The 24004-nt window shown below is 32.6% G+C and overlaps 3 protein-coding genes and 1 long non-coding RNA gene across 4 annotated transcripts; 3 read left to right on the top strand and 1 right to left on the bottom strand.

Annotated features, from left to right (window-relative positions):
• Positions 1-1921: 1921 nt before the first annotated feature.
• LOC134254624 (uncharacterized) lies at positions 1922-3518 on the top strand. The gene is made up of 3 exons (XR_009989342.1): positions 1922-2049; positions 2316-2490; positions 3434-3518. It is a non-coding gene; the product is annotated as an uncharacterized LOC134254624 (long non-coding RNA).
• Positions 3519-3881: 363 nt separating this feature from the next.
• LOC134254573 (hepatic lectin-like) lies at positions 3882-6001 on the top strand. Its single transcript, XM_062737100.1, has 3 exons — positions 3882-3961; positions 4475-4571; positions 5366-6001. Exons 1-3 carry the CDS (start codon positions 3923-3925, stop codon positions 5584-5586), a joined length of 357 nt encoding a protein of 118 aa, XP_062593084.1. The 5' UTR covers positions 3882-3922; the 3' UTR covers positions 5587-6001.
• Positions 6002-8481: 2480 nt separating this feature from the next.
• Positions 8482-13277, top strand: LOC134254616 (uncharacterized). Its single transcript, XM_062737147.1, has 6 exons — positions 8482-8530; positions 9241-10633; positions 10750-10974; positions 11385-11494; positions 11583-11953; positions 12077-13277. The coding sequence occupies exons 1-6, from the start codon at positions 8492-8494 to the stop codon at positions 13038-13040; spliced, it is 3102 nt and encodes a 1033-aa protein (XP_062593131.1). The 5' UTR covers positions 8482-8491; the 3' UTR covers positions 13041-13277.
• Positions 13278-13990: 713 nt separating this feature from the next.
• LOC134254596 (hydroxyproline dehydrogenase-like) lies at positions 13991-23732 on the bottom strand. Its single transcript, XM_062737126.1, has 16 exons — positions 23421-23732; positions 22396-22586; positions 22059-22188; positions 21719-21805; positions 21509-21589; positions 21263-21409; positions 20911-21188; positions 20464-20558; positions 19865-20015; positions 16242-16416; positions 15593-15679; positions 15398-15478; positions 15181-15327; positions 14690-14967; positions 14415-14509; positions 13991-14223 (listed from the first exon to the last, which is right to left on the bottom strand). The coding sequence occupies exons 1-16, from the start codon at positions 23685-23687 to the stop codon at positions 14054-14056; spliced, it is 2460 nt and encodes an 819-aa protein (XP_062593110.1). The 5' UTR covers positions 23688-23732; the 3' UTR covers positions 13991-14053.
• Between the last annotated feature and the right edge of the window lie 272 nt (positions 23733-24004).

Below are 24004 nucleotides of genomic sequence, written 5' to 3'. Positions count from 1 at the left end.
AAATTTCAATGTACATCAATAAGTATTCTCCGTGATTTGTGGGGAAAAAATAACATTACACGAATACATACAATTATTGAAAAAGTATCTCCATCCATTCTCCATGTTAGACTTTTGAGTGGTGTAAACCTTCCTGTAGACACGGCAAAGTTTCAGGTTATTATTGTATCCAAAGAAGCGGCAGTCCTTCCGACACTTCGCAGAACACATACATAACGATCTAGCTTTGTATTCACCTAAAATTTCGTTCTTTGGCTCTTCATTATCAAATTCCACTTCTGTGGAATAGCGCCGCGAGACAATGATAGAATGAGTGGTTGCAAGGAAGAAAACCAAGACGTTTGTTATCTGAAGATTGCTCATATTGTCCCGTTTGAAGGAGAATAATAACCGCGCTGGTTTATGAATTTGCTTGAAATATTGTTCAATTTCCAAGTATGAATAGCAGCCTTTATCTCTTACCGAATGAAATGATAAGCTTGTTGTATCCTTTTAAATCTCTGACAATATCGCTGATTGGTTACTTGTTACATGTGTATATATTATATAAATGTACCTGTATTGTACTATCGTGGACATATCGATTAGTGCAAAAAAAAAAGATAATAAAATATCTAAATAAGGAATTGAACACAGTGCTATTTATAATATTCAATTATTGTACATTTACGATAATCTAAATAAGACTATAATTAAAATTCGAGGGGGTGGAACTTTTTAAGAAGCGCGTAAGGTGCATAGGGAGTTTTGGTATGCTGGCTGACGTTTTTCATACTAATTATAAGTCCATTATTTAAACACTGAATTCACGACAGACTTTTCCGTTATTTCCCGATCAAGACAGATAGCTCTGTCGGGTGTGACCGGTCAGCAGGGGATGCTCACTCCTCCATGGCACATGATCCCATCTCTGATAATTTGTAGGTCCGTGTTTGCTCTGCTCCTTTTTTGTATTGTTTTATAAACTTTTGGTCTTAATACTTTTCGTTGTCTCCATATGTTTCATTGAGTTCAGAAAAAATACATTTTTCTAGAGTATCAAAAACGCATATAGTTTTTGCTAAGGATTCTATCGCGCAGTGACAAGAGGTTTCGTTTGCGTTATTAAGTATTGAATATTGTAGATTTCCTATGGATTTCATTTATTAAAGAAAATTACATTGAGATGTAAATATCGAACAGTGATGGATTTAAAATAAGATCTAAAAACAACGCAAGTCTATGACCGGGGCATAATTATAAAACACGGACACCAGGAAGTTCAAAGACACCCCTACTTATGTATTGTCATTTAAATTTAAGACACGCGTAGGATGACCAATTCAAAGGTTATAGGGGTAGAACCAGTTTTATAAATAAAAATTGCAGTAAACTTTCTATAGTTTTTTTTCATTTGAAAACATGTACTGTGAAAAACATATTTCTGAAAGAATTTCATGCTTTAAAATAGAAAAGGGGAAGGGGGTATTCAATCCCTTCTTCGTCATGTGTACATATATCAGTTGAGTGATGTACATCATACCATGTTTACTTTTTTTCAAATCATATATTCAACAAACAAATAAAGAGGATCGATTAAAAAAAAATCAGACATATTAACTTTAATGCCCTGTTCACATGGAGAGTTTAATTCAAATTTAACGTAAATTATTGCAAATTAAATCTGATCAGCGTTCACGCGGAGAATTTAATGCGAATTAGTTTAATTCCAATTAATTTACTGCAAATTAAACTCTCCGTGTGAACATGGCATACATGTACAGTGTAAGTGTTTCGTGTATTTTGTTTGATGAATGTGATGGACTTTCCAATCTTATGCCCATACACACTCTAATTAGTCAGACAACATCGAGGAGATAATAGTCTACATCCTGACTCCTATATTATTATTCTTCCTTTGTTAAGTGCCATAATTTACATTGTATTATTATGTTTCCGTTTTTTTTTTTCTTACATATAGTGCATCATCAATCTGTGAACTTTAAAACGTTCAAAAAGTAAACAAGAAACAGGAAAATGTGAATGTCAGAACGACTTTAATTATAAATGGTAAGTGAAGGATAAATCAAATTGTAAAATATTATAATTCAATACACCAACTAGGCAGTTAAGCATAATTGTATGGAGAAAACTTACATATACGTTTAAATCTAATTTATTTGTCGATATATTGAATTATTGTTTCATTTAGTCATTGGATTTTCGCCAATCAAGTGCCGCTTAAATATTTATCAGTTATATACATAAATAAACACATTTTATACTTGTTGCAACCTCTCAAGGCAGGTAATATTGTTATTTTCATATCATTTCAGATTATGGCTCAAATATTTGCTGTCATTTTCCTTTTGTCACAACTACAAGTAAGTTTCTCCCAAAGTCTGGACACAAGAAACGGCGATGATAAATGTGTACCGGGTGGATTGGAAGATTCCCTGCTGTCATTAAAAATGTATTTAGACTCCCAACTACAAGAGTTGGAGCAAAAAGGTTTTTGAAATAACCATGACACCTTTGTATTTAAAAAAAAATATAAAAATAATTAATTCAATGACACCTTTGTATTTTGAAATATTAAATATAAAAATGATTAATGTATTCTTAAAAAGATGTTTACGATTAAGACCAAAAATTTAAGTTTATTGTAAAATTTTGTGAAAGTAAAGATTTTGTTCGAAATTGTTAGCTTAGAATTTTTATTTCAAAGTTTGTGAAGTTTATGTATTGTTAAATTCCAAAAAGAAGACTAAATTTTCAAAATTTTGAATCATTGTAAAAAATAAAATATGAAAAGAATCAAAATATCTTCAATTCATTTACAGAGTATTAAAACAATTTAAATTCTTAAGGGATTCACAGAGGGGGGGGGGGGGCCCCCCCCCCCCCCAGATCTTTCTTTCTATTTCAATAACATTTTTTGCTGAATATTTTGGTTATTAAAAACTAAGCAAATTTGTTTATGTGATGGTTTGTTTCAAGATTGTCCGAAAGGATCTTCGGACAAGCATGGGACTTTCAATAAGTTTCTTTGTTAAAACGGGCCTAGTCACCAAAGCTGTGAATTCTGAATTGTTTTCCAATAAACAATGGAACTTTGCGAAAATCATTGCTTAAAAATTTATTACATTATGAAAACTTTAATAACAATTTTGATTTCAAAGGTCAACACACCTAAAAATTACACTTAAAACATAGTGAATGTTAAGTCAGGCAAGTTTTTGAAAAGCTATTACTTATAACCATGGTTTAGGATAAGTTTTCTATATTTCAGAAAATTAAAATAAATATTTAGTCTAGACAGAAGAAAAACCTTATTTTTGATTCAAAGGCCGATCAATAATTTACTTATAATTTTTTTAATATTAGTTTTCATGTGGTAAACTTAACTGGTTTCGGAATAATTAGATTTTCAAATAGCTTCTTCTACTTTTAGTAAAAAAAGAAAACACACAGAGATTCCAAAATCTTCAAATACAGATAAGCAACTTAAAAGGTTTATAATTCAAATTACAGAGTATTAAAACAATTTAAACTACTTTTAATGCTTTTATGGCTTTTATAATTCGCTTTCTTTCTATTTCAAATTCAATACACCAAGTAAGGTGTTTGTAAAACGCATTTTTTGTTGAATATTTTTTGGTTATTAAAATACCATGGTTCAAATATTTGCTTTCATATTTTGTGTTAACATTTTGGTGAAATAAATGTGCACCGGATGGAAAGAATTAAAAATGCATTTAGACTCCCATAAAATTCCTTTATGTGATGGTTTGTTTCAAGATTGTATTGTTTTCATGTGATAAACTTAACTGGTTACCGAGTTTTCAAAGCTTCTTCTACTTTTAGAAAAAAGAAAAACACACAGAGATTCCAAACTCTTCAAATACAGATAAGATGGGAAAAGCATGGGACTTCGTGCTACATGCTAAACACACAGAAGTTATCATGGGAACAGGCAAATGTAAGGAATCTATGATAAAAGCTGTCTTAAACATTTAGTGACTTTCTATTACCATTTTTGGTTTGAACATATTATTATGTAAATATTCATTTCTAATTACACATATTTAGAGATTTCACCCAAGGTCTTACAATACCCACACCCTTACAATTACTTTATTTAAAATTGGGTTTAGATTAGAATTGTTATTCCATTATTTATACATTGAATTGACGACGGATTTTTCCGTTATTTTCCGATCATGACAAGGGGCACACGGCGGGTGGGACCGGTCAGCAGCGGATGCTCACTCCTCCTTGGCACCTGATCCAATCTCTGATGTTTTAGAGGTCCGTGTTTGCTCTGCTCCTATTTTGTATTGTTTTATGGACTTTGATATTGAATAGTATTCCTGATCTCCATATACTTCATTTAGTCCTCTACATGACGGAATTCCTTTTGTAGGCATTACCGAGTAAGCTAATGTGCAATACCAAACAAGACGTACATTATTTACATGTACAATCATTACAGGTTAAATGTCGTGGATTGTCAGCCAGGTTGGTTGAAATAGATACAATGCCCGAGAACGTCTTTGTAGCCAACATTTTAAAAAATAAAGAACCCAGTGGTGAGTGTTTGTTCATTAAAACAATTAGGTAATAGATACTAAGGTTTTCCTGAATATTGTAAATGAATTGTATTTTTAACAAGATGTGTTGAAAAAAAGCACATTTCGGCTTCTATCTAAAGGTGTTGTTTTACAATATCTACGTTGATACTTTAAACATTATTTAGATTTGTACATGTAATGTTGATTGTGAAAATTCATTTTTTTCTGTTCAGTACATGTTATATACTGCATATGTATAGTAGGGTGTTCAGTATATGTTTGTAATGATGAAGTACTTTTTCTGTAACAATGTCTGAATACAAGCAAACACACTCTTTAACAATTGAATGCTTATTGGACTGATACTAGTATCCAATGTTTTTTGCAAAGAAGTGTACCTATGATACAGTGAGAAAGTATATGTTTCATGAAGGATATGTATCTTTTATTGTGTGTTGTTTTACGTCCGACTCATGTTGAGACACCACCATAAACCGGTGTAGGGCTACAAATTTTGAACTTTACTCGGCACCCAGGGAGGGGACCAGTATGTGTTCTTGATCGTGTCAACGTCTACCGTGACACGGACCTCGGTTTTAATGCTTCCCAACTTTCACTATTAGGTTCAGAGCGCATGTAGAAGGAACAGTTCATGACCATTTTTACAGACTTTGGTCAGTCTCGGTCAAAATTCGAACTCACTACATTCTGATCACATCTTTCAATTCAAGAAAATACTTAATTGTTTTTTTTAATTATATTATTTTCTTGCAACACCATTGATATAATAATATTCAAATTCAAAAATTTAGGCCGTGCTTGGTTGGGTGGTACGGACAAAACACAAGAGAACACCTGGATTTGGAATCACTCAGGGTTACCATTACGATTCACAAACTGGAACAAGGGGGAACCTAACGATGATAAAGGAAACGAAGATTGCATGGAAATATTTTCACTAAATGGGAAATGGAATGATATGAAGTGTTTGTATTCGTCTATGTTTGTCTGTGAAAAAGATATCTATGTATGAGAAATATCTAATTGGGGCAAGAAAAAGACACTTTACATTTTAGAATATTCTGTGTCTCCTTCAAGACTGTTTCACTCATTAAGAGATGTCACTATATTCAGGAGAGGAGCTTAAAATTACTTTGACTTTAATTGCAACTTTGCAACTATAGTCAAACATTGGTCACTACAGCATTGTTGTTTTGTTAGTTTTTAATATCGAGCACCATTAGTAAAAGTGTTATTTCACGGAACAATGTCTTGTAATGTATTTCATATATAATTTTGGTTTATTAACTCATGTGCATAATTTATTGATTGATAATTCCAATGCATATGGAATGAAATGAAAGAAAAAGTTCATATCAACTCTAAAATACCCTCTTAAATTTTAGAGACAACACTTATTAAAATTCAAATAAATAAATGTGTGGGTTTTTCATTCAATTTTACTAAATTAAAAAATTAAATTTTAATAACTACTATTTCAAATAATTAATAATTATGCATTCCCTGATATATACTGACTTATTTCTCATCAAATGGTATTTTTAGAAAAAAATATATATTTTACGTACATTTTTGAAGCTTCGAAAAACAAATATAGGCCTGTCGTTTGCCAAGAAAAGTTTAGTAGAAAGGTATTGTCCCATTTAATACTAATACACATGTTTAATATAAAAGTCCTATCTCTTCTCATTCAAAATATACGACCATGATGACCAAGGTTAAATTTATTGTGACAGATGGGCAGATTGACAAACAAATGAGATTTAATGTACCCTACCTTTAGCAAAAATGGGGACAATAAATGTCTTTGCTGTTCTTGAGAAGAAGATTTATGTTGGAACAAGATTTGTTTGTGAAACACTACGCGCCCGGCGGCAACAAAGTTAAAAAAATCTTCTTTTAGCATATTGATCACAGTCAAGGTCACAAGGTCATTGACCATGGTGTCATTCGAAAGAACTTAATCAGTGGAGTATGCGTACTAAATATGAAGTCCCTATCTCCTATGGTTCAAAAGTTGTGGCAAAAAGTGTAAAGAGCTATTTTTAGCATATCCGTCACAGTCAAGGTCACAAGATCATTGACCTTGCCGTCGTTTGAAAGGACTTTATCGGTGAAGTATGCATATCTAATATGAAGTCCCTATCTCCTATGGTTCAAAAGTTATGACAAACAGTGGAAAAAGCTATTTTTAGAATATAGGTCACAGTCAAGGTCACAAAGTCATTGACCATGGTGTCATTTGAAAGAACTTAATCGGTGGAGTATGCATACCAAATATGAAGTCCTTATCTCTGATGGTTCAAAAGTTATGGCAAAAAGTGTAAAAAGCTATTTTTAAATATTTGTAAAAATGGAAAAATAAATTTTGAAATTTTTGCTGAAACTTAGTTCATGCCCCGTTAAAGCATGAGGATTACGATGAAGAAGAAATAAAACCGAGGCTTGATATCTTATATTGTAATGCATATATCCCTCTTTTAAAAAATGTTCTTTCATATATATATTTGATTAAAAAATATTATAAATGTTTAATCAAACAAAGTTGATTTTTATTTGCTTACGTTTTACAGAAAGTAAATGTAGCATCCTTTCGAATTAAGCATTAAGTTAGCTGTAGAAATTTCTTATATAAAAGAAATTTTCTTGAATGTAATATAAAATTAATATAAAACTAAGTTAAATGGAAAGTTTAAATCGTTATTAAAATTTTGAAAATAAGTTTAAAGATTATAAAAGTATAATCCAATCATTGAAAATTTAACATGCATAAATGAATAATTATGCTATAATGAAATAAAACTATAATTTTGTATTCAGCTTTGTAATGCATGTAATATATGCCTCTGATTTGAAAAAAATGAAGTCTTTCCATCTTTTATTTTAAAAATGTTTATAGGTTTAATTAAGGAATAACTGTCTTTTTTTTCGATTTCATGATGTGATCAATCGTTGGCTTGCGTGATAATTTGCATAAACGCCGAAGGCGTTTATGTATAAAATTATCACGCAAGCCAATCGATTGATCATCTTCATGAAATTGAAAAATCTGACAGTTATTCCTTATATTTACATGCTTTGATTCCGCCAATCCACGTGCTCCAAACCCTGCTTCTGTCTATCTGTTTGTTCCGCCCTGCACGTGGTTTTTTGTTGTTTTTTTTTTTTGGAACCGCGCCAATACATTGATGGGAAAATAAAGTGCATTTACAGTTTGTAATTTTATCTCGGAAAAAGACATTGGAAATGTAAATATAAAAGATTAAATTCAAAATTGGCTGTTGAAGCTGGGTATGAAGTATTGAGAATGATAATAAGTGAGCTTGTAATTATATTTTCCCCTGAAACATGTTATTTAAGAATATAAAACTGAGTTAAGTAAAAGTTTGAATCTTTCTTTCACTTAATTAAAAATGTAAAATTAATATTCATATATGTTTCATCTAACGATTATACATAAAGCATGCATAATTAAATAATTAGGTCACTTCATCCTGGGGATATTCAAATGCGTAATGCACAGTACATAACTTGCAAGAAAATCACTGCATAATTATCGTTTGTAAACATTGTACTATTTACAAGTATTATCGGAGACTTTTTATGTAACCAAGATTTACGTTAAGTTCTACTATCGGAGATAAGATTGGAATATGTGCAATATAATATGCGATTTTTTTAATAACAACAAAAGATCTACGTATACACGCTTGCTTTCAGAGTTTTGTTATTGCCGCTAAAATGTAATGGATATACCCAATTACATCATCTCGGGTCTTTCCGTCAGAGGTCGAAAAAACAACCTCGGAGGTCGTTTTTGCGCTAGTCGGAAAGGCACGAGAAGTTGCGATTGTGGAAATACCCAGAGCTAAATTTAAACATTTAATTTATCAGTTATCACGTGACGTGCCAACAAAATGTCAATAAACAAGAACATGGAAGACCCAAAGGAAAAGGTAATTAAGTTTTAATAAATCATCTTTTTTATAAATTTAAATTGTATTTTCAATGCTCAAATGAATAATCTATCCTAGTATTTTCTCTCTTTTCTGCTCATGGCTGTGTGTATAACGTAATGAATGTACTTTAACAACCCGGACGAAAATTATTACTAGGCCGCCATTTTATCGTCTAAAAAATTATATTCTTATTGGTGTGGTGAAATTTAGTTTCCTCCATTTACCCCTTGAGTTGTTTTTTAAATCACATAGTTTGTAAAATTCGTTTATAACATTCCAAAAGGCTATATCGCTGTTTGTTCAAACATTTTCTTGGAGATGACATGAGTAATCATGATGAAACTTTCAAGAATAATCATAATCAATCAAGTTGTACAATCAGCAGTTAAAAAAATTTCACCGTTGGATATTTGGTTAACATTGTTGTAAATTTTGTACGCGAATATTCTTGTAGATCTATGACAAGGGCATCTTGATGAAACCTTAGAAAAAAAAACTCTTTCAGCTTTAACATATACAGACAGAAATTTAAGCTTTCAATTCTTTAAAAATAAATAGAATAATTATTAATTAGTTCATAATTTGTGAAAATTATTAGCCTATGATATTGTAATAACTACATATTTATAACAATATTATAGTATACAAATACATTAGAGTATACAAATGTCTCTGAGTAGTCTGAGTATTTCAAATGCACATTTCAGATATCTTGGACATCCATAGTTCAGCACTTTGATCCTCGTCTAGTAAAAACTAATTATAATCACGAAGAAGTTTCTATTATTGAGAATATTGAAAGTATATTACTCCAACATAGATGTATATCCATAGAAGGATGCCGAGGCAGTGGAAAGACGCACTGTGCAGTCGTGGCCATGCATTACTTGGCAAATGCAGAAAAATTAGCTTTCATTACTTCTCCTTCACAATGGGAAAATAACTTTGACAAAAACCATGACAAAACTCATGTTATCCTTGATAATGCTGATCTCTCTGATCCAAACTGGGTCAAAGTTATACAAAATGCATGCGAAAAACAACAACAGAGATTTGTTATTGTTACTTTAAAATCTACTTCAAGTCACGGTATAGAAAATGTACATCTGCGCAATTACCAAATACAGTGGAATTCAGAGGACCAAGAAAACTTGAGGACGCTGTACGAAATAGTTCAAAATCCTTATTATGACGATAGGATTGGATTTCCTTTGTCTTGCTCAATGCTTCGAAGATGGCATGTGGAATACTCAAAGAAGTTTCAGAACCCAAATCACTACTTTGATGAAGTGCTCCAAAAGATAGTCAAAACTGACTTTGAAGAATTTTGTAGGATTTGCAGTGTTGCTATGGTCGTAGGGGAATGTGATACTCTTTGTTTGGAAAGTCAAGATAAAAAAAGAATAATAAATAATATCCTTTGTTTAAGAAATATGCGAAGAAATCCCGGACACTTTTCATATAGTGATTCAGTTTTCCAGCCAGAGGAGGATATTTTAAAACATTTAAAATGGATGTCATTGTCTGTGGAGAATCATCTGCGATTGCCAGCTCTGAAATGGCTGCTGTCCTATGACCCTGGCTTGCTATTGGATAATATCAGTGTGTCGGTCTTGGTGACTTTTGCAAAACTTGGACAATGCGATAAAACAGGAAGGCGACTGGTAATAGGTGAACAATATCACCTAGCGATTATACAGAGGATTGCCTGTGGGTTATCCGGAATTGACAAAGATATACTTGAAAAATCCCCTTTAATGAAAGATTCTGACTTTTTCTCAAAACTTTTTAAGCAGTTGTATATGATATCTTCTTCAATTTATCCCTGTGAAAAAATCCATGCAAATTTTGAGAGGGAAACTATGGCATTTCGTTTTCTTTCAAAATTAGACGATTTTAAAGGGTTTTTCAAGAGTTTTCTTACATGGAAAAACAAGAAAGAAATGTTGGAATTAAAATCAACTCTGCAGTTCTATCTTGATACGAGTATGAGTGGTGATTTTCCCAAAACATTCTCATTCCGACTTAAAGAATATGAGGATTGGTCAAATATTGAAGCAAAATTGTTTGCCGATGAAAATTGGGATTTTGCTGATACAAGTAAGCACTAGAATTGATTTTGTAGTTAAAAGTTTCTCTAAGATTGTAAAATTTGCATACGGTTTCGTCATACATATATCTATATGTAGAATGTAAATTATTTGTTTTCTTTTTAGTCTTCCTCTGCTATGATTCACAAGACTTTCCACGATATGAATACCACGTGTCATTGATACGAAAACTACTTGAAAGAGTGGCAGATATAGAGAAAACTTCAAAGGAAAGAAATATTGATACCAGTGATGACACGTACTGGTCATACCCATTAATTATGACACGCGGGATAATTTCAAAGGACAATATCGACTTACTTTCAAATGAAGGTTTTTACCAAGAAGAGGGTAACTAAAATACTACGTGTTTTATCCATGTTCTTCAGTATTAATATTATTGATTAATTGATTGTATATTGTTTAACGAGAATTTTTCACTCATATGGAGACGCCACCACTTGCCAGTGGAGAGCCGCAAATTTTGTCCTATACTCGACACTCAAGACCATTGATCAGGGAGGGATCTTTTTCGTGCCAACACCTACTGCGCCATAGGACCTCGGTTTATACGGTCTCATCCGAAGGCCTGGTCTCAACGTCCCACAGTGGGATTCGAACCCGCAATGTAAGGATTAACTCCTTACTTAGCGACTCTAGAGCAGACGCTCTAATCACTGCGCCACGCGGGCGACTATTAAAATTATTAAAAAAGATAAATAAAGCATTTAATTAAGAGAATCATTTTATATTTTTAACAGTCATCAAAGAATCCGCATTTGTGGAATATCTTGAGGACCATTCTCCGTTATGCATCGTTTGTTTTATGACTTCGAAAGGAAAGCCAACACCATCAGAGAATGTCAAAAAGGTAAAACAATTCTGTAAAAATATCTTAACTCTGGAAATGGAGGGATAATTTTTGAAATAAATTCTTATGTGAGTGATTTCTCTTTCAGCTGCGAAGAACTTTGCCTGATTTAGCGAAACGTCATAGTGGTATTTCGCTAGTCGTCTTATTGGTAACTGATCCTAACTGCAAGGTGCTGACTGAAGAATTCTCTTATAGAAATGTTCAGATAGTACAGGTGTCCAATAGAAGAGAGGATGTGCGAGAGGCTGTTACTTCCCTCCTTGAAGAAAAGTTACTTTGCTTTATTGAAAAGATGGCAAAAACTCGCAAGAGCTTAACGATTAACAGATCTCTATTGACTCAAAAGAATGCGATTTGTAAGAGATTAAACCGACGAAAGTATGCGACAGGTAAAAGGAAATCTGAAATGAAACCGAGTCGAGTGATCCCAAAGATGATGAAGATGGTCTTGGATCAGTAAGTACGTTATACATTTTATATCAGAAGAATGAATGGTCATTTAACTAAACGAATTTGATTTTATTTGCCAGTATTAGATTTTCAGGAAGTCCAGTTAAGCACATTCCCATATACTTTCAGGAACAAGCAATCCATTGTTAGATACGGCTTTTCGATGGACAAGTTTCAGATATATGTTCATGAAAAAACTTGCCAAGAGGTTACAGAGAATATTTGGCAGGAATTGCAACAATTTCGAAAGAGTGGCGAATTTACTTGGAAAACAGAATTAATCTCCACAACTGGAGAATGGGATGTACAACCTCATTCATTTGTTAAGCAAGGTGATGTGTGTTTCTCATACCGTGGTCAAGGAGATATTGCAAGTGATTCAGCCATGCAAAGAGGACACCATGAAGGAACTGTTGGAGGTTTTGCCAAAAGGAAGAAAGTTGGGGAAAGAGATGATCTTGTTGTTTTTAGTTGTAATCACTTATACAAGCCCAAAGAGAAAATGTATGCAAAATTTCATGTAAATGCTAGACCTCAGCTGGTTGGAGAATGTGAAAGAAATTTTTCTCCGAGAGATCTTTCTCTCGTCATTACCGAAAAAAAGCTTTATGGCAATTTTGATCAAATTTTTAGAAACCCGAACGATGATAAGGTATCGGCAAAAATTTATGAATGTGATTTAAATGATTTGGTGGGTGAAATTGTTCATAAGAAGGGTGCAAAGACTCACTGGACGGATGGAATTGTCAAAGGTGTCCAACATTTCAATGATCAAAGTAATAACGGCTCTTTTGAAGTTCTTTTTATAAAAGGGACAAATGATAGCTTTTCACAGCCTGGGGACAGTGCTGCGTATGTTATTGTAAATGGATATGACACTGACCTTAAAACGATAAATATCATTGGAGTACTTCGTGGAAAATGGGATCCACCTCCACAGCAAAGAAATTTGGTGCTGTACAAAAGCGAAGAACCGGATGATGAAAGAGAGAAAGAAGATGATTCAGATTTAATCGTTTGTGAGGATCTTAACTCTGCCATTAATGCATTAGGTCAAGAAGGATATACCATAACATTTCATGAAAATATTTAACTAAAGTGATATCATTTTTGATATAGTTTTAAAACTTATCAATAATGCTAAACATTTAAAATATGCATCTTCAAGTATTTAAAGTTTCTGTATTCCTTTAACATATATATGTAAATATTATGGTTTCTTCAGCAATATTCTATCTCAATTTTGTGTCGTTAGGTACAATTGAATTTGTATTTTCAGCTGCACTAGTCAAAAATAAAAGCTTGCATGTAAAAGCAGCATACCCATCAATCTCGTCCTATTTAACTTGTGTCCGTATTTGTGTTTGAAATTTTCAAAAAAAGTATTCCTTCTTTTGAAAAAAATCGTCTTTTACATATTTTAAAAATAATATACAGAAGACCTCTCAGGAAATTTAATTATGTTAAAGTTTTTTGAATTTGTAGAATAGTTATTGTTTACTAAGAATATTAATTTTTTGTGAAAAGCTTTCAAAACTCTATTCTCCTGACATGCCTGAGTCACATAGATTTTCTTCAACTTTATGCATCACGTATGAAGTTATAAATTGTATTTCTTGTTAATTTTAAATTTCTGGATTAAGAATTTTATAATGAAACAGTTCTCGTTTTACCATTTCGCAAACTACAGCCGATATATACGACCCTGTTTAGAGATTTATTTGCCGACTGCAGACCTTGGCTTGAGGCGATGCCGATTTACTAAAATTACACGTACTTGTTTTATAATCTTTATTCGAAATATAGAATTCATATTTCATGTAAATGCGTGATCTAAAAATATCTAATATTACATATATGTACCTTTCTATTATTCATCTTGGTAAACTCAAGTGAGTGAAAAGCATATAACATTATAGTTTCAACAGTACTGTATAGAAAGAAAATACAAACTCATAGTAATAGTTAATAAAAATTCAAAGGTTAATTTTCAAAGAATAAATGAATTAATACGATAAAAGGCATTGCTAATTAATTGATCACCACTGTTTTTAAGTTAGTATCAGTAAACGATCTGCCCTTCCTTCGAAGTTGGTCACAACGAATTTAAGTTTTTGACAGTACACGATCTGCAAGGGCTCTTCGGATGATACTGCGTTCTCTTCTCATTCCACCGAAAATGGAACTATTTTCATTAACTCTTCTGGACAAATATGGAAGAACTTCATCAACAGTACCATAAGGTATTGATTTATGGATCATATAGCCAGTCTGACCTGATGAGAAAGAAAAAAGGGTTTTGTATCTAAGTTTCAAACATAACCTTTGATACTTTGACTTAAAATCAAGGAAGACTTGATGATCAATGCAACCTTTGTTTTTGTAATTAACATACAACAATCATTGGATGTATGAAATCTTATTACATGTATTTCCCAAATGTCGATGAAATTATAATTATGTTTACCCAAAGACAGGGATATGAAGTCGGACATTCCATAAGTCTGACCGAAGAAAACCTTCTGTTCCTTACTTCTTCGTGATATTCCTAAATCTGTCATTCTGAAACACGGTTTTATTCATTAAAAAGTTTTGTATAAGCATCGAGGACACAGTGTTAGACAACTTAGGAAGTAGTTTTGGGAAACATTTCAAAATTTAATATCTGTACCGAAAGCCATATTTAGAGCGCTGTCATGGAAAACGCAACAGTTCAGCTCTTTGAATAATCTGCACTTTTACCTGTATATTGCTCTCTTAATAGTGGCTTCGTTGTGTGAAGCAATTATCGTGCTGAATTTTCCAGGATGTTTTGCGATGTTATCCAACATAATGTCCATAGAACGATAATAATTTGCTGACGTTTTCTCGAAAGTTTCGCAAACAGGATCAGGGTAGCCTTTCTCTTTTGCCAGCGACCTTTCTTTGTGTAAATAGGCACCCCGCACAAGTTTAGCACCAAAGGATATACCATGTGCCTGCATTAATGCGATGTCTTTTGCGAGAATACTTGGAGTTTCCTGTAGTGAATAAATTGAAACAAGTTTTTTGTAATGTAGCTAATTGTATGACCTTAAATGTCAAAGAAGTTTGGAACCAAGGATATGCCATGCGCTTGAACAAATGCGGTGTTTTTCGACAGAATATCTAGAGTTTACTTTGGAGTAATCTTTGTGACAATTTCTTCACAGCAAAATATATATTTTAAGACAAACAAGTAAAAGAAAACTGACCTTGAGGTAATTTTGGTAGGTATAAAACACAAGTGGGGCGGAACCGTTGCTGTTCATCATCATGGCCAGAGTCAATAAATTTAAACACGGGTTCAGGTAAGTGTACTCTGCATCCACCATAACTATTACGTTTTTCTCCTTAGCAACCTTTAATTTATAAAAAAGATTGTATGAATATTGCCCTTCCTTTTAATATATTTTACATTAAGTACATTACCTCACAAATCTGTTTCATTCTGTATAACGCTTTGTTCAATTGTTGGAGTTCTACGGATTTCAAGTTACCCAGCTCTGTTATCTGCAAAAGAATGAACTTTTTCCCAAATATGTCATGTGAGAAAGTTTTCCAAACATAAATGATTTCTTTGGAATTACCTATTGGAAAAAGCTTGTATGAGCATTTATCTCCTACCTCATTGGATGTGTGCATCGAGTTCGCAATTTTCTCCACTATGTTTTGTTGAGCATTTGGACGTGGAATTTCCAATGAAATCGCTTTCTGTATTGTCATTTAGTAAAAAAGGAAAAAAAATGTAATTTCTAGTTTACAAAAATTAAGAAAGAAAGCATTGGATTCACTCCATTATAAAAAAGCATACATTTAAAAAATCCTGGATAGATATTTCATGTAGATAGATATGATGAAAAAGTTTGAAAAGAAAAAATTATTTCAATACAAACGCAAAGATCGAGAGGGAACAATCCGGAAGTTTTGATGTGCATCATGGGATTCTGGCTCCCCAGTTTTGACGTCATTTCCAAACAGTCCAGCATTATCTTCAGATTTTTGTCAAATATCTGATCAGCATCTCTGTAAAACACGCTCCTTTATAACATTTAATTAATAATTTAATAAAATCAAACTATTAAATAATATCATCTCTAAAATAATATTACTAAAAAATTAATATAAAATTCATATTTCTTGGAATTTATTCATGATCGGTATACAGTAATAAAGATATTACTAAATTTCAGCTAGAAAACGATAATTGTAAAAGAAAAAACTCTTTCTCGTACGCTCCATCGTCTTTCACGTCTTCCTCTAGCGCCACCATGACGAATGGTCCAATCCCTGCAGCTTGCAGACGATCTACGGTTGTTTGGAGGGATGCCAAGTCATGGCCTCCAACAAATTGTCTGTAGAAGGTAGGACGCATGATCATATTGAATAAAGGTCTGCCCATTAGTCGGCGACTCCATGAGAGAATCTTAATCGAATTAAATATAAAATTACTAAAATTGATTTGAAAATAATATGTTTCGTTGTCAAATGTTTATTTTGAAACGAATTTCTATAGATGCTATATCCTGTATTTCATTTCACCATTAATATCATCATCAAAAATCCCCTTTATTGTAGTATTTCAAAATGACAAATGGATCCTGTGCAGCATAAATCTATTTTCTTTACTTATAATAATTTTGTTATTATAAGAGCGTTTAGTTCATGATCGTCAATGAGTCTCATATATTGTTAAGTCAAGATTTAACAAAACAAGACAAAGTTGCAAGTTTCAGCTCGGTCTTATCCGATACTATAAAAGGGGTGGTGAATGTACGAGGAAATTTTACCATTTCTAAAGCAGTTCATTTGAATGTTCAGAAAGTTTTCTGTTGGCTATTTTCTTTGACACTCAGGCAAAATTCATCAGATGAATTATGCTTGAAGTGTACATTTGTATATTGTCAATTAAATTGTCTTGTGTATTTGTTTAGATTCACATATCCACTCTGTAATATGACAAAATATCTAATCGAAACCACACTTAACAAATTTTCTATGTTTGTAAAGATACAAGTCATGGTATATTGATTAAAAAAATACTAAAATCAAAATTTTTTTTTTAAAACAAGATAAATTAAGACGCAAAGTTGTTGGTGAAAATTCCAATTTTACTACACAATAAGTCTTCTAATAAAACATACACCCTCTTACCTTGTAATTGTTTTTAACGAATTTCTCAACTGAACAAACATTGAAAATAAGGAGCGCTCTCAGAAGTTCCCAGCTTGTCTGTGATTGGCAAGCTTTGACGGCATCTTCAAACTCTAGCAGTTGCTGCTGCTGCGCAGTATTTTCTGGAACTGATGCATGGTCCTTTCGAGGATCGGCTATAGTGTGTTGAGATTGACAAAAAGGAAAACACCACTTTAAATTCCCTTCTCTGAGACTTTTCAGCACCGAAATTCTACTTAACATTGCTGAAGTTGAAAGTTTAAGTAAAAAGGTATTATGTTTATCATGCTAGTGTCAGTATAGAGCAGATCATATTCGTGTTTCTGATACCCAGAACAAGAGCTGTATATAAATATTTTGTTTGGGACGCTTGGGTAATTTGTAATAGATCCAAATGTCATCCTATGGCCAACAATTTCAAGTATCAGCAGTAAACTGAACTGTGAAGTAGATTTTTTTTATCCATCTTACATGACAGATTCCTGCCACTGTAGCTGCACTTTAACTCAAGAATACTGCAGGAAAAAATAACAATTGACTCTTTCAAAAAAAGTGGTTTGTTTACTGTATTTCTTTTTTATAGATATAAGGTAGGTCATTATTTTCAAATATATGTATGGCTCACATGTTTTTCGAAAATAAACAAAGACATGGACGACTGACTGACACCCGCCATCCCCTTTTCCCATTTCCGGCAACGTCAAAAAATAGTGATTCTGTTGTAACTTGATTCACATTTGGGTCAGAAATGAAAATTCCTACGGACATAAACTGTTTTGCTATCAAATGACAGAAACGATTGTGATATCTCTCAGGAAAAACGTAGGTTATATAGTCAAGTAAACTAAAAGTTTAGAACGCTGAAAAGACATTCGCTAAATATCTCAACTGTTCAAAACGGTGTCTTGGTTATGCATACAATGCTTCTTGAACGAGCATGAAAATCATTTGAAATTTGATTTTCATATTTTTACAGGTCTACAAACAGTAAAATCATGGATAAAGATACTTCAGGGTCACACAACACTTAAGGTATATCTACTCCATTTCTTTAAATTTTAAAAAAGGTTTTTGGCAATATACAATAGACTTACAGTCCAAATAATCTCAAGAGTATAAGAACACACCAGGTGTCAAATAAAAGAAAAGGAATACACAAGGTATGCGTATAATCTGAGGTCAAAATAGGGAAAATAAACGTTTGGATATTTTTTTATACAAATGTGTTTTTTTTTTCAAATCTAGGTCTATTTAAAAAATGGAAAATAAAAAAAAAAACAACTATTTATTACAAAAGGGAATATTTTGAAGTTACATGTAAAGGGCTTTAAAAAGGGTAATTAACAAGATCAGTTTCCAGAGTAAAATTTCATACGAATACATCTTAATTCTCCTATGGAAGGTAGATGCATGAAAGAATAAGAAATTGATAGTAAATTAAGTGAAAAGATAGTAATTATAAGAGACTTATCAAAACTATTGTATTTTTCAAAATAAATATAAATTTGGGCCCCACTGGAAACATGAGTGGGGTTGGTTCCCTCTCTTGCTTTAACTTTGTGGCGGGTTTGGCCGGTCAAAAAAGGGATGTTTTCTCCTCCATGATACCTGATCTCACCTCTGATGCTTTTGGATGTCCGTGTTTGCTTTCATTCCCATTTTTATTGTTTCAATAGACTTTTGAACTTGATAATTGTATTCAATATCTACAGATTTCGTTTATCCCAAACGCATTTCTTTTTCTCCCCAACCTTCTCCCTTTTAGTACAGTTAACATCTTTGCAGCACAACATAATGGAAACGATCTTTAAAAGGGGCCAGTTCTACAAGAAGAATGAAACCACTTACTAATAATATGAAATTGGCACACGATATCTGTAGCATCTACTAGAAATCCAGTTGTTTAACACAGAAAGAAGTATATTATATGTGTATAGCGAAACCTGATCTTTTCAATTTTAATTGTTCTATTGTGTGCAATATACAGCATAATATTTACCACTGAATTATAAATACTTGCACTGTACAGAAATCACACACCTTTACAATGCAAAAATAATTTCTGGTATGTCTTTCTTAATTTCATGAAACTAAAGATCCATTAACATGCTGAAAATAATCTGATGCATTTTACATCACAGTATCTAAATTGAAAATTGCAATTTGCGAACCGGGTAAATTCAATTATAGTTGCATGCAATAGTAAACATATGCAACAACGGCTGCAAAAAGAAAGTATAAACGATTAATAATTGTGTGTACTACTTCCCCCTAATAAATTCGATGATATTTATGCCATTTATCGGCGGTAAAGGGAGCTTTTAATTTTGATGGAAGTTCAGAAACACTGTAAATCTCATGGTTTTGACTCTTTCAAGGAAAGAGTTTTCGTGCGTGATAAAATGATCAAGTCCAGGAAACCATTGATTACTTTAGTATAATTATGTTGCTAAAAAAAAAACCCAAAAAAATCATTCTGGAGTTTTATTTACATATAGATGTTTACAATAGATTTCAAAGGCGTGTATAATCAAAGAATCATATAATTTAAAAGATTAAAATACATTATTAAAAATACACATAATTCGATTTAAAATTTTAAAATATGTACATATTTAGGAGTTATCGATGCTTGTTCATATTTTAAAATAAAATTTTAGATAATATTCAACCATGAAAAACTTCTGTTAATGATCCCTGTACCGTTACTAGCGTAAATTTAACCGGTCAGCAAGGGCTCGGCGGATGATTTTGCGCTCTCGTCTGATACCACCAAATATGGAACTATTTTCACCGACTCGTCTGGACAGGTAAGGAAGAGCTTCATCGATAGTGCCATAAGGAATGGACTTGTGAATCATATAGCCAGCCTGACCTGAAACAATGCAAGATATTTGTAATCAAACGAAAATAATTCTGTTTACGTTAAATTCAAGGAGAAATTGCCTATCATAATATAGTATATTAAACGTTGCAATACAATACAGACCTTGTGATATATTTGATGAACCTTGTGGTTTAAAGTAAAATTTTGTGATTAATCAAAACTTAATGTAAATTAAAAGTTTTTGGTATCATTCACAATACTTTTGACATTAATCGCGATTTTTATCAAATAACATATATAATATTATATAATATAATATTTTTATTACATAGCAACGTTAACAAGACTTATTTTGCAAAGCTTTTTACACATCATAATTGCAATTTACCTCAAAATTGCTTCAACAATATTATTTTTCCATTTTATCTGAACAATGGAATTAAAGACATCATAAACAGTTTTTAATGTTTTGTGTTGTCCACTTTTTTTTTGTTACCTAAAGATTGTGAAATAAAGTCAGACATTCCATAGAGTTGACCAAAGAAAACCTTTTGCTCTGTGCCTCTTCGAGGAATTCCCAGTTCATTCAGTCTGAAATATCATTAAAAACAAATGTAGATGTATATGTGTATCTCTGCTTGATTTGTTGTTAATTTCATCTGCCCCAATAGGATTTTAAGAGAAAACTTTGGTACCAGATAACTCCATCTTTCCATTATATTCCTAGACATAATACACACTTGCAAAATATCCTTATTCAACCATATTCAAACAGCGTAAACATCTGGTCAACCTTAAATGTTTCATACTATTTGATGTCTAACGAAAATATTACTGTATCAGGGCATAACTCATATTTTTATGAGACCACTGCTCTTAAGCTTTATTTAATTTGTCTCTTAAAGAAAAGAATACAAATTAAATATGGGGTTCACCAACTCACTTGGATATTCCTCTTTTAATGGTATCCTCGTTGTGCGAGGCAATTATTGTGCTAAATTTTCCTGGATACTTCGCTATGTTATTCAACATAATGTCCATAGAGCGATTGTAATTTTCGGTTGTCTTTTCGAATGTTTCGCAGACAGGATCAGGGTAGCCTTTCTCCTTTGCCAGCGACCTTTCTTTGTACAGGTAGGCACCTCGCACAAGTTTGGAACCAAAGGATACCCCATGTGCTTTAACAAATGCCTTGTCTTTTGACAGAATATCTGGAGTTTCCTACAGAGAAAACTTTGTGACATATTCTTCAAAGAAAAAAGTATTTTAAGAAACAAATTCAAAAGTCTACTGACCTTGAGGTAATTTTGGTAGGTATAGAATACAAGTGGAGCGGAATTGTTGCTGTTCAGCATCATGGCCAGGGCTAATAAATTAAGACATGGATTCAAATAAGTGTACTCTGCATCCACCATTATGATCACGTTTTTCTCCATAGCAACCTATTATAAAAATTATAAGTTCATTTATATTTTATTTATTTATTTTTGGTTTTATGTTTGTCAAAATAAGTCGTTTTATACCACAAAAATCTATGTTACCTTGCAAATATGTTTCAACCTCTGTAACGCTTTGTTCAGCTGTGCAATTTCTATAGACGACAGGTTCCCCAGCTCTGTTATCTGAAAGAAAAGATTTTATTGTAATCATTGGTCGTCTTAATGATTATCCATTTTCACAGAAAGATGCTTTAGGATATTTCAGAGAATTTACTCGAGCATCATTAGAAATGTCAGAATAATATTTCCCACCTCTTTCGATGTCTGCATAGCGTTCGCTACTTTCTCTACCACTTCGGGTTTCTTGTTGGGGTATGGAACTTCAGTCGAAATCATTCTCTGTTTTGCAATTTTGTCAAAAATTAAAAGGTTAAAAAATAAAAAAAAACATAGCTTGCTTAAGGTAATTTCATTTGCATAATTTTGTTTTAGTGTATATCTCTTTTACCCTCATACACATGAGGAGTAAAATTTGAATCTGACTGACTCGTGTCGATGTACTAGGGTTTCTTCATAAAAGAATCATTTTAAGTTATTTAAGAAAATGGGGTTAATGAACTCCATAAGCTAAATGTAAAATGATAATACGTACACAGAGATGGAGAGGGAACAATCCAGACGGTTTGATTTGCATCATTGGATTCTGGCTCCCAAGTTTTGACGTCATTTCTATACAGTCGACCATTATCTTCAAATTTCTGTCAAAAAGCTGATCAGCATCTCTGCAAAATCAAAGTAAATCAAAGAGTTCACTTAGTCCCTAAATTGTCATAGAAGTCAGTAATTTTGCCATGCTTGGACTGAACTTTTATGAAAATATGCACATCAAATAAATTAGAAATCTCCATAAACAAGACATTTTATAATGCAGTTTTAACACTTTATAATGTCGATTTTCCACGAATTCCTCTCTTTCTCTCTCTCCTTACGGTCCGTCGTCTTTAACGTCTTCTTCCAGCGTCACCATGACGAGCGGCCCCATTCCTGCCGCTTGCAGACGATCAACAGTTGCCTGGAAAGATGTGACGTCATCGCCTCCCACAAATTGTTTATAGATTGTCGGACGCATCATCGCGTTGAATAGAGGTCGACCCATAAGACGACGGCTCCATGACAAAATCTGTAGTAAAAACATGTGTTTGTGAAACAATGATGGCCCCGAATGACAACTTTAAATATGGAGAAAGTTTTTTTTTTCAAAAGAAAGTCAAACTCCAAGGTCAAGAGAGTGAGAAAAAAAACAAAGGGTCATAATTGTTAATACCCAAAGAAGGAATACAAATGAGATATTTGAAAACGCTTGAACAAACTGTTCAAAAGTTAGCACAAAAGTAGGTCAGACTACAAAGTCCACGTCATAGTTTCAAAATTCTTAGTATTAGATGAAGGACTTGTCACAAGGAATACATTTGTGAAATATGAAAACCCTAAAACTCGACGTTCAAAAGTCATGGCCAAGTTAAAAGGTACAAGTTTGATAATGCAAAAGTGGGTCAAATTTACCAAACTTTTACCCCTGGCCATAACTTTTGATCAGTTGATGCGAAGGCTTTCGTACTTCACATGTGTAATTCTTATATCAAACCTTCTCCATGGATACAAGTATTTTTGACCTTGGGCCTTGTGTTGACCCACTTCTAAAAAAAACTTTAACCTTAGAGCGGATAACTTTCAAAGAGTTCATATTTCAAAGACCTTCATATTTAAGAGGCATATTTATTGTGACAAGACCTATTTTGGATACCAACAAATTGACCTTTTGGCCTTGGAGTTTGGCCTTCTTTTGAAAAACTGTAACCTTGGCCATAACTTTGTCATAAGTTTCACAAACTTGTTTTTTTTTCGTTATACTTACATTATGAAAGAAAATTAATAATTAATTCTTAAATTTAACATGTGTGTTATATAATCTTTCATTTAGTTACATAACTTTAATATGTCTCTTTAAACTTACCTTGTAATTATTTTCGACGAATTTCTCAAACGAACAGACTTTGAAAATAAGAAGAGCCCTCAATAGTTCCCAAGTCGTCTGCGATTGGCAAGCTTTCACGGCATCGTCGAAGTCCAAGGTCCTAGGCAAGACCTCCTGATCTGGCAGAAGTCCCCGATCTTTCTCCGGACCGACAACAGTGTTGGTATGCTGTGATCGATAAAATGGAAAATTCCATTTTAAATTCGTCTTTCTCAAAATTTTCAATAACGAAGTTCCTCTTTTCATCGATGAAGTTTAAAATTATAACTACTGCCTCCTGTCCTACTTGTAATGTAAGGCTACACCAGCTTATTTTGTTGTTCATGAAACCAAATATGAGAGTTTCTACAAAAATATTTATATTGAGATGCTTGGGTAGGTTTGTATGTTACCTAAGGCTATGAAATCCGGGTATTTACAATACAATATGTTACATTATTTCAGTCCCAAAAATCAAATTCATAAATGAAAGTAGCATAGATTTCATATAATTATAAATTTTTATAATCCAAATTTTATAATCATGATCTACAAGAAAGAAAAATGTACATGTAGGTGTATCT

This window comes from Saccostrea cucullata, unplaced genomic scaffold (genome assembly GCF_032062105.1).
Source record: "Saccostrea cucullata isolate Sc308-1 unplaced genomic scaffold, CSIRO_AGI_Scuc_v1 ctg354, whole genome shotgun sequence".
Taxonomy (NCBI): domain Eukaryota; kingdom Metazoa; phylum Mollusca; class Bivalvia; order Ostreida; family Ostreidae; genus Saccostrea; species Saccostrea cuccullata.
This window is presented reverse-complemented; position numbering and strand designations above follow the sequence as displayed.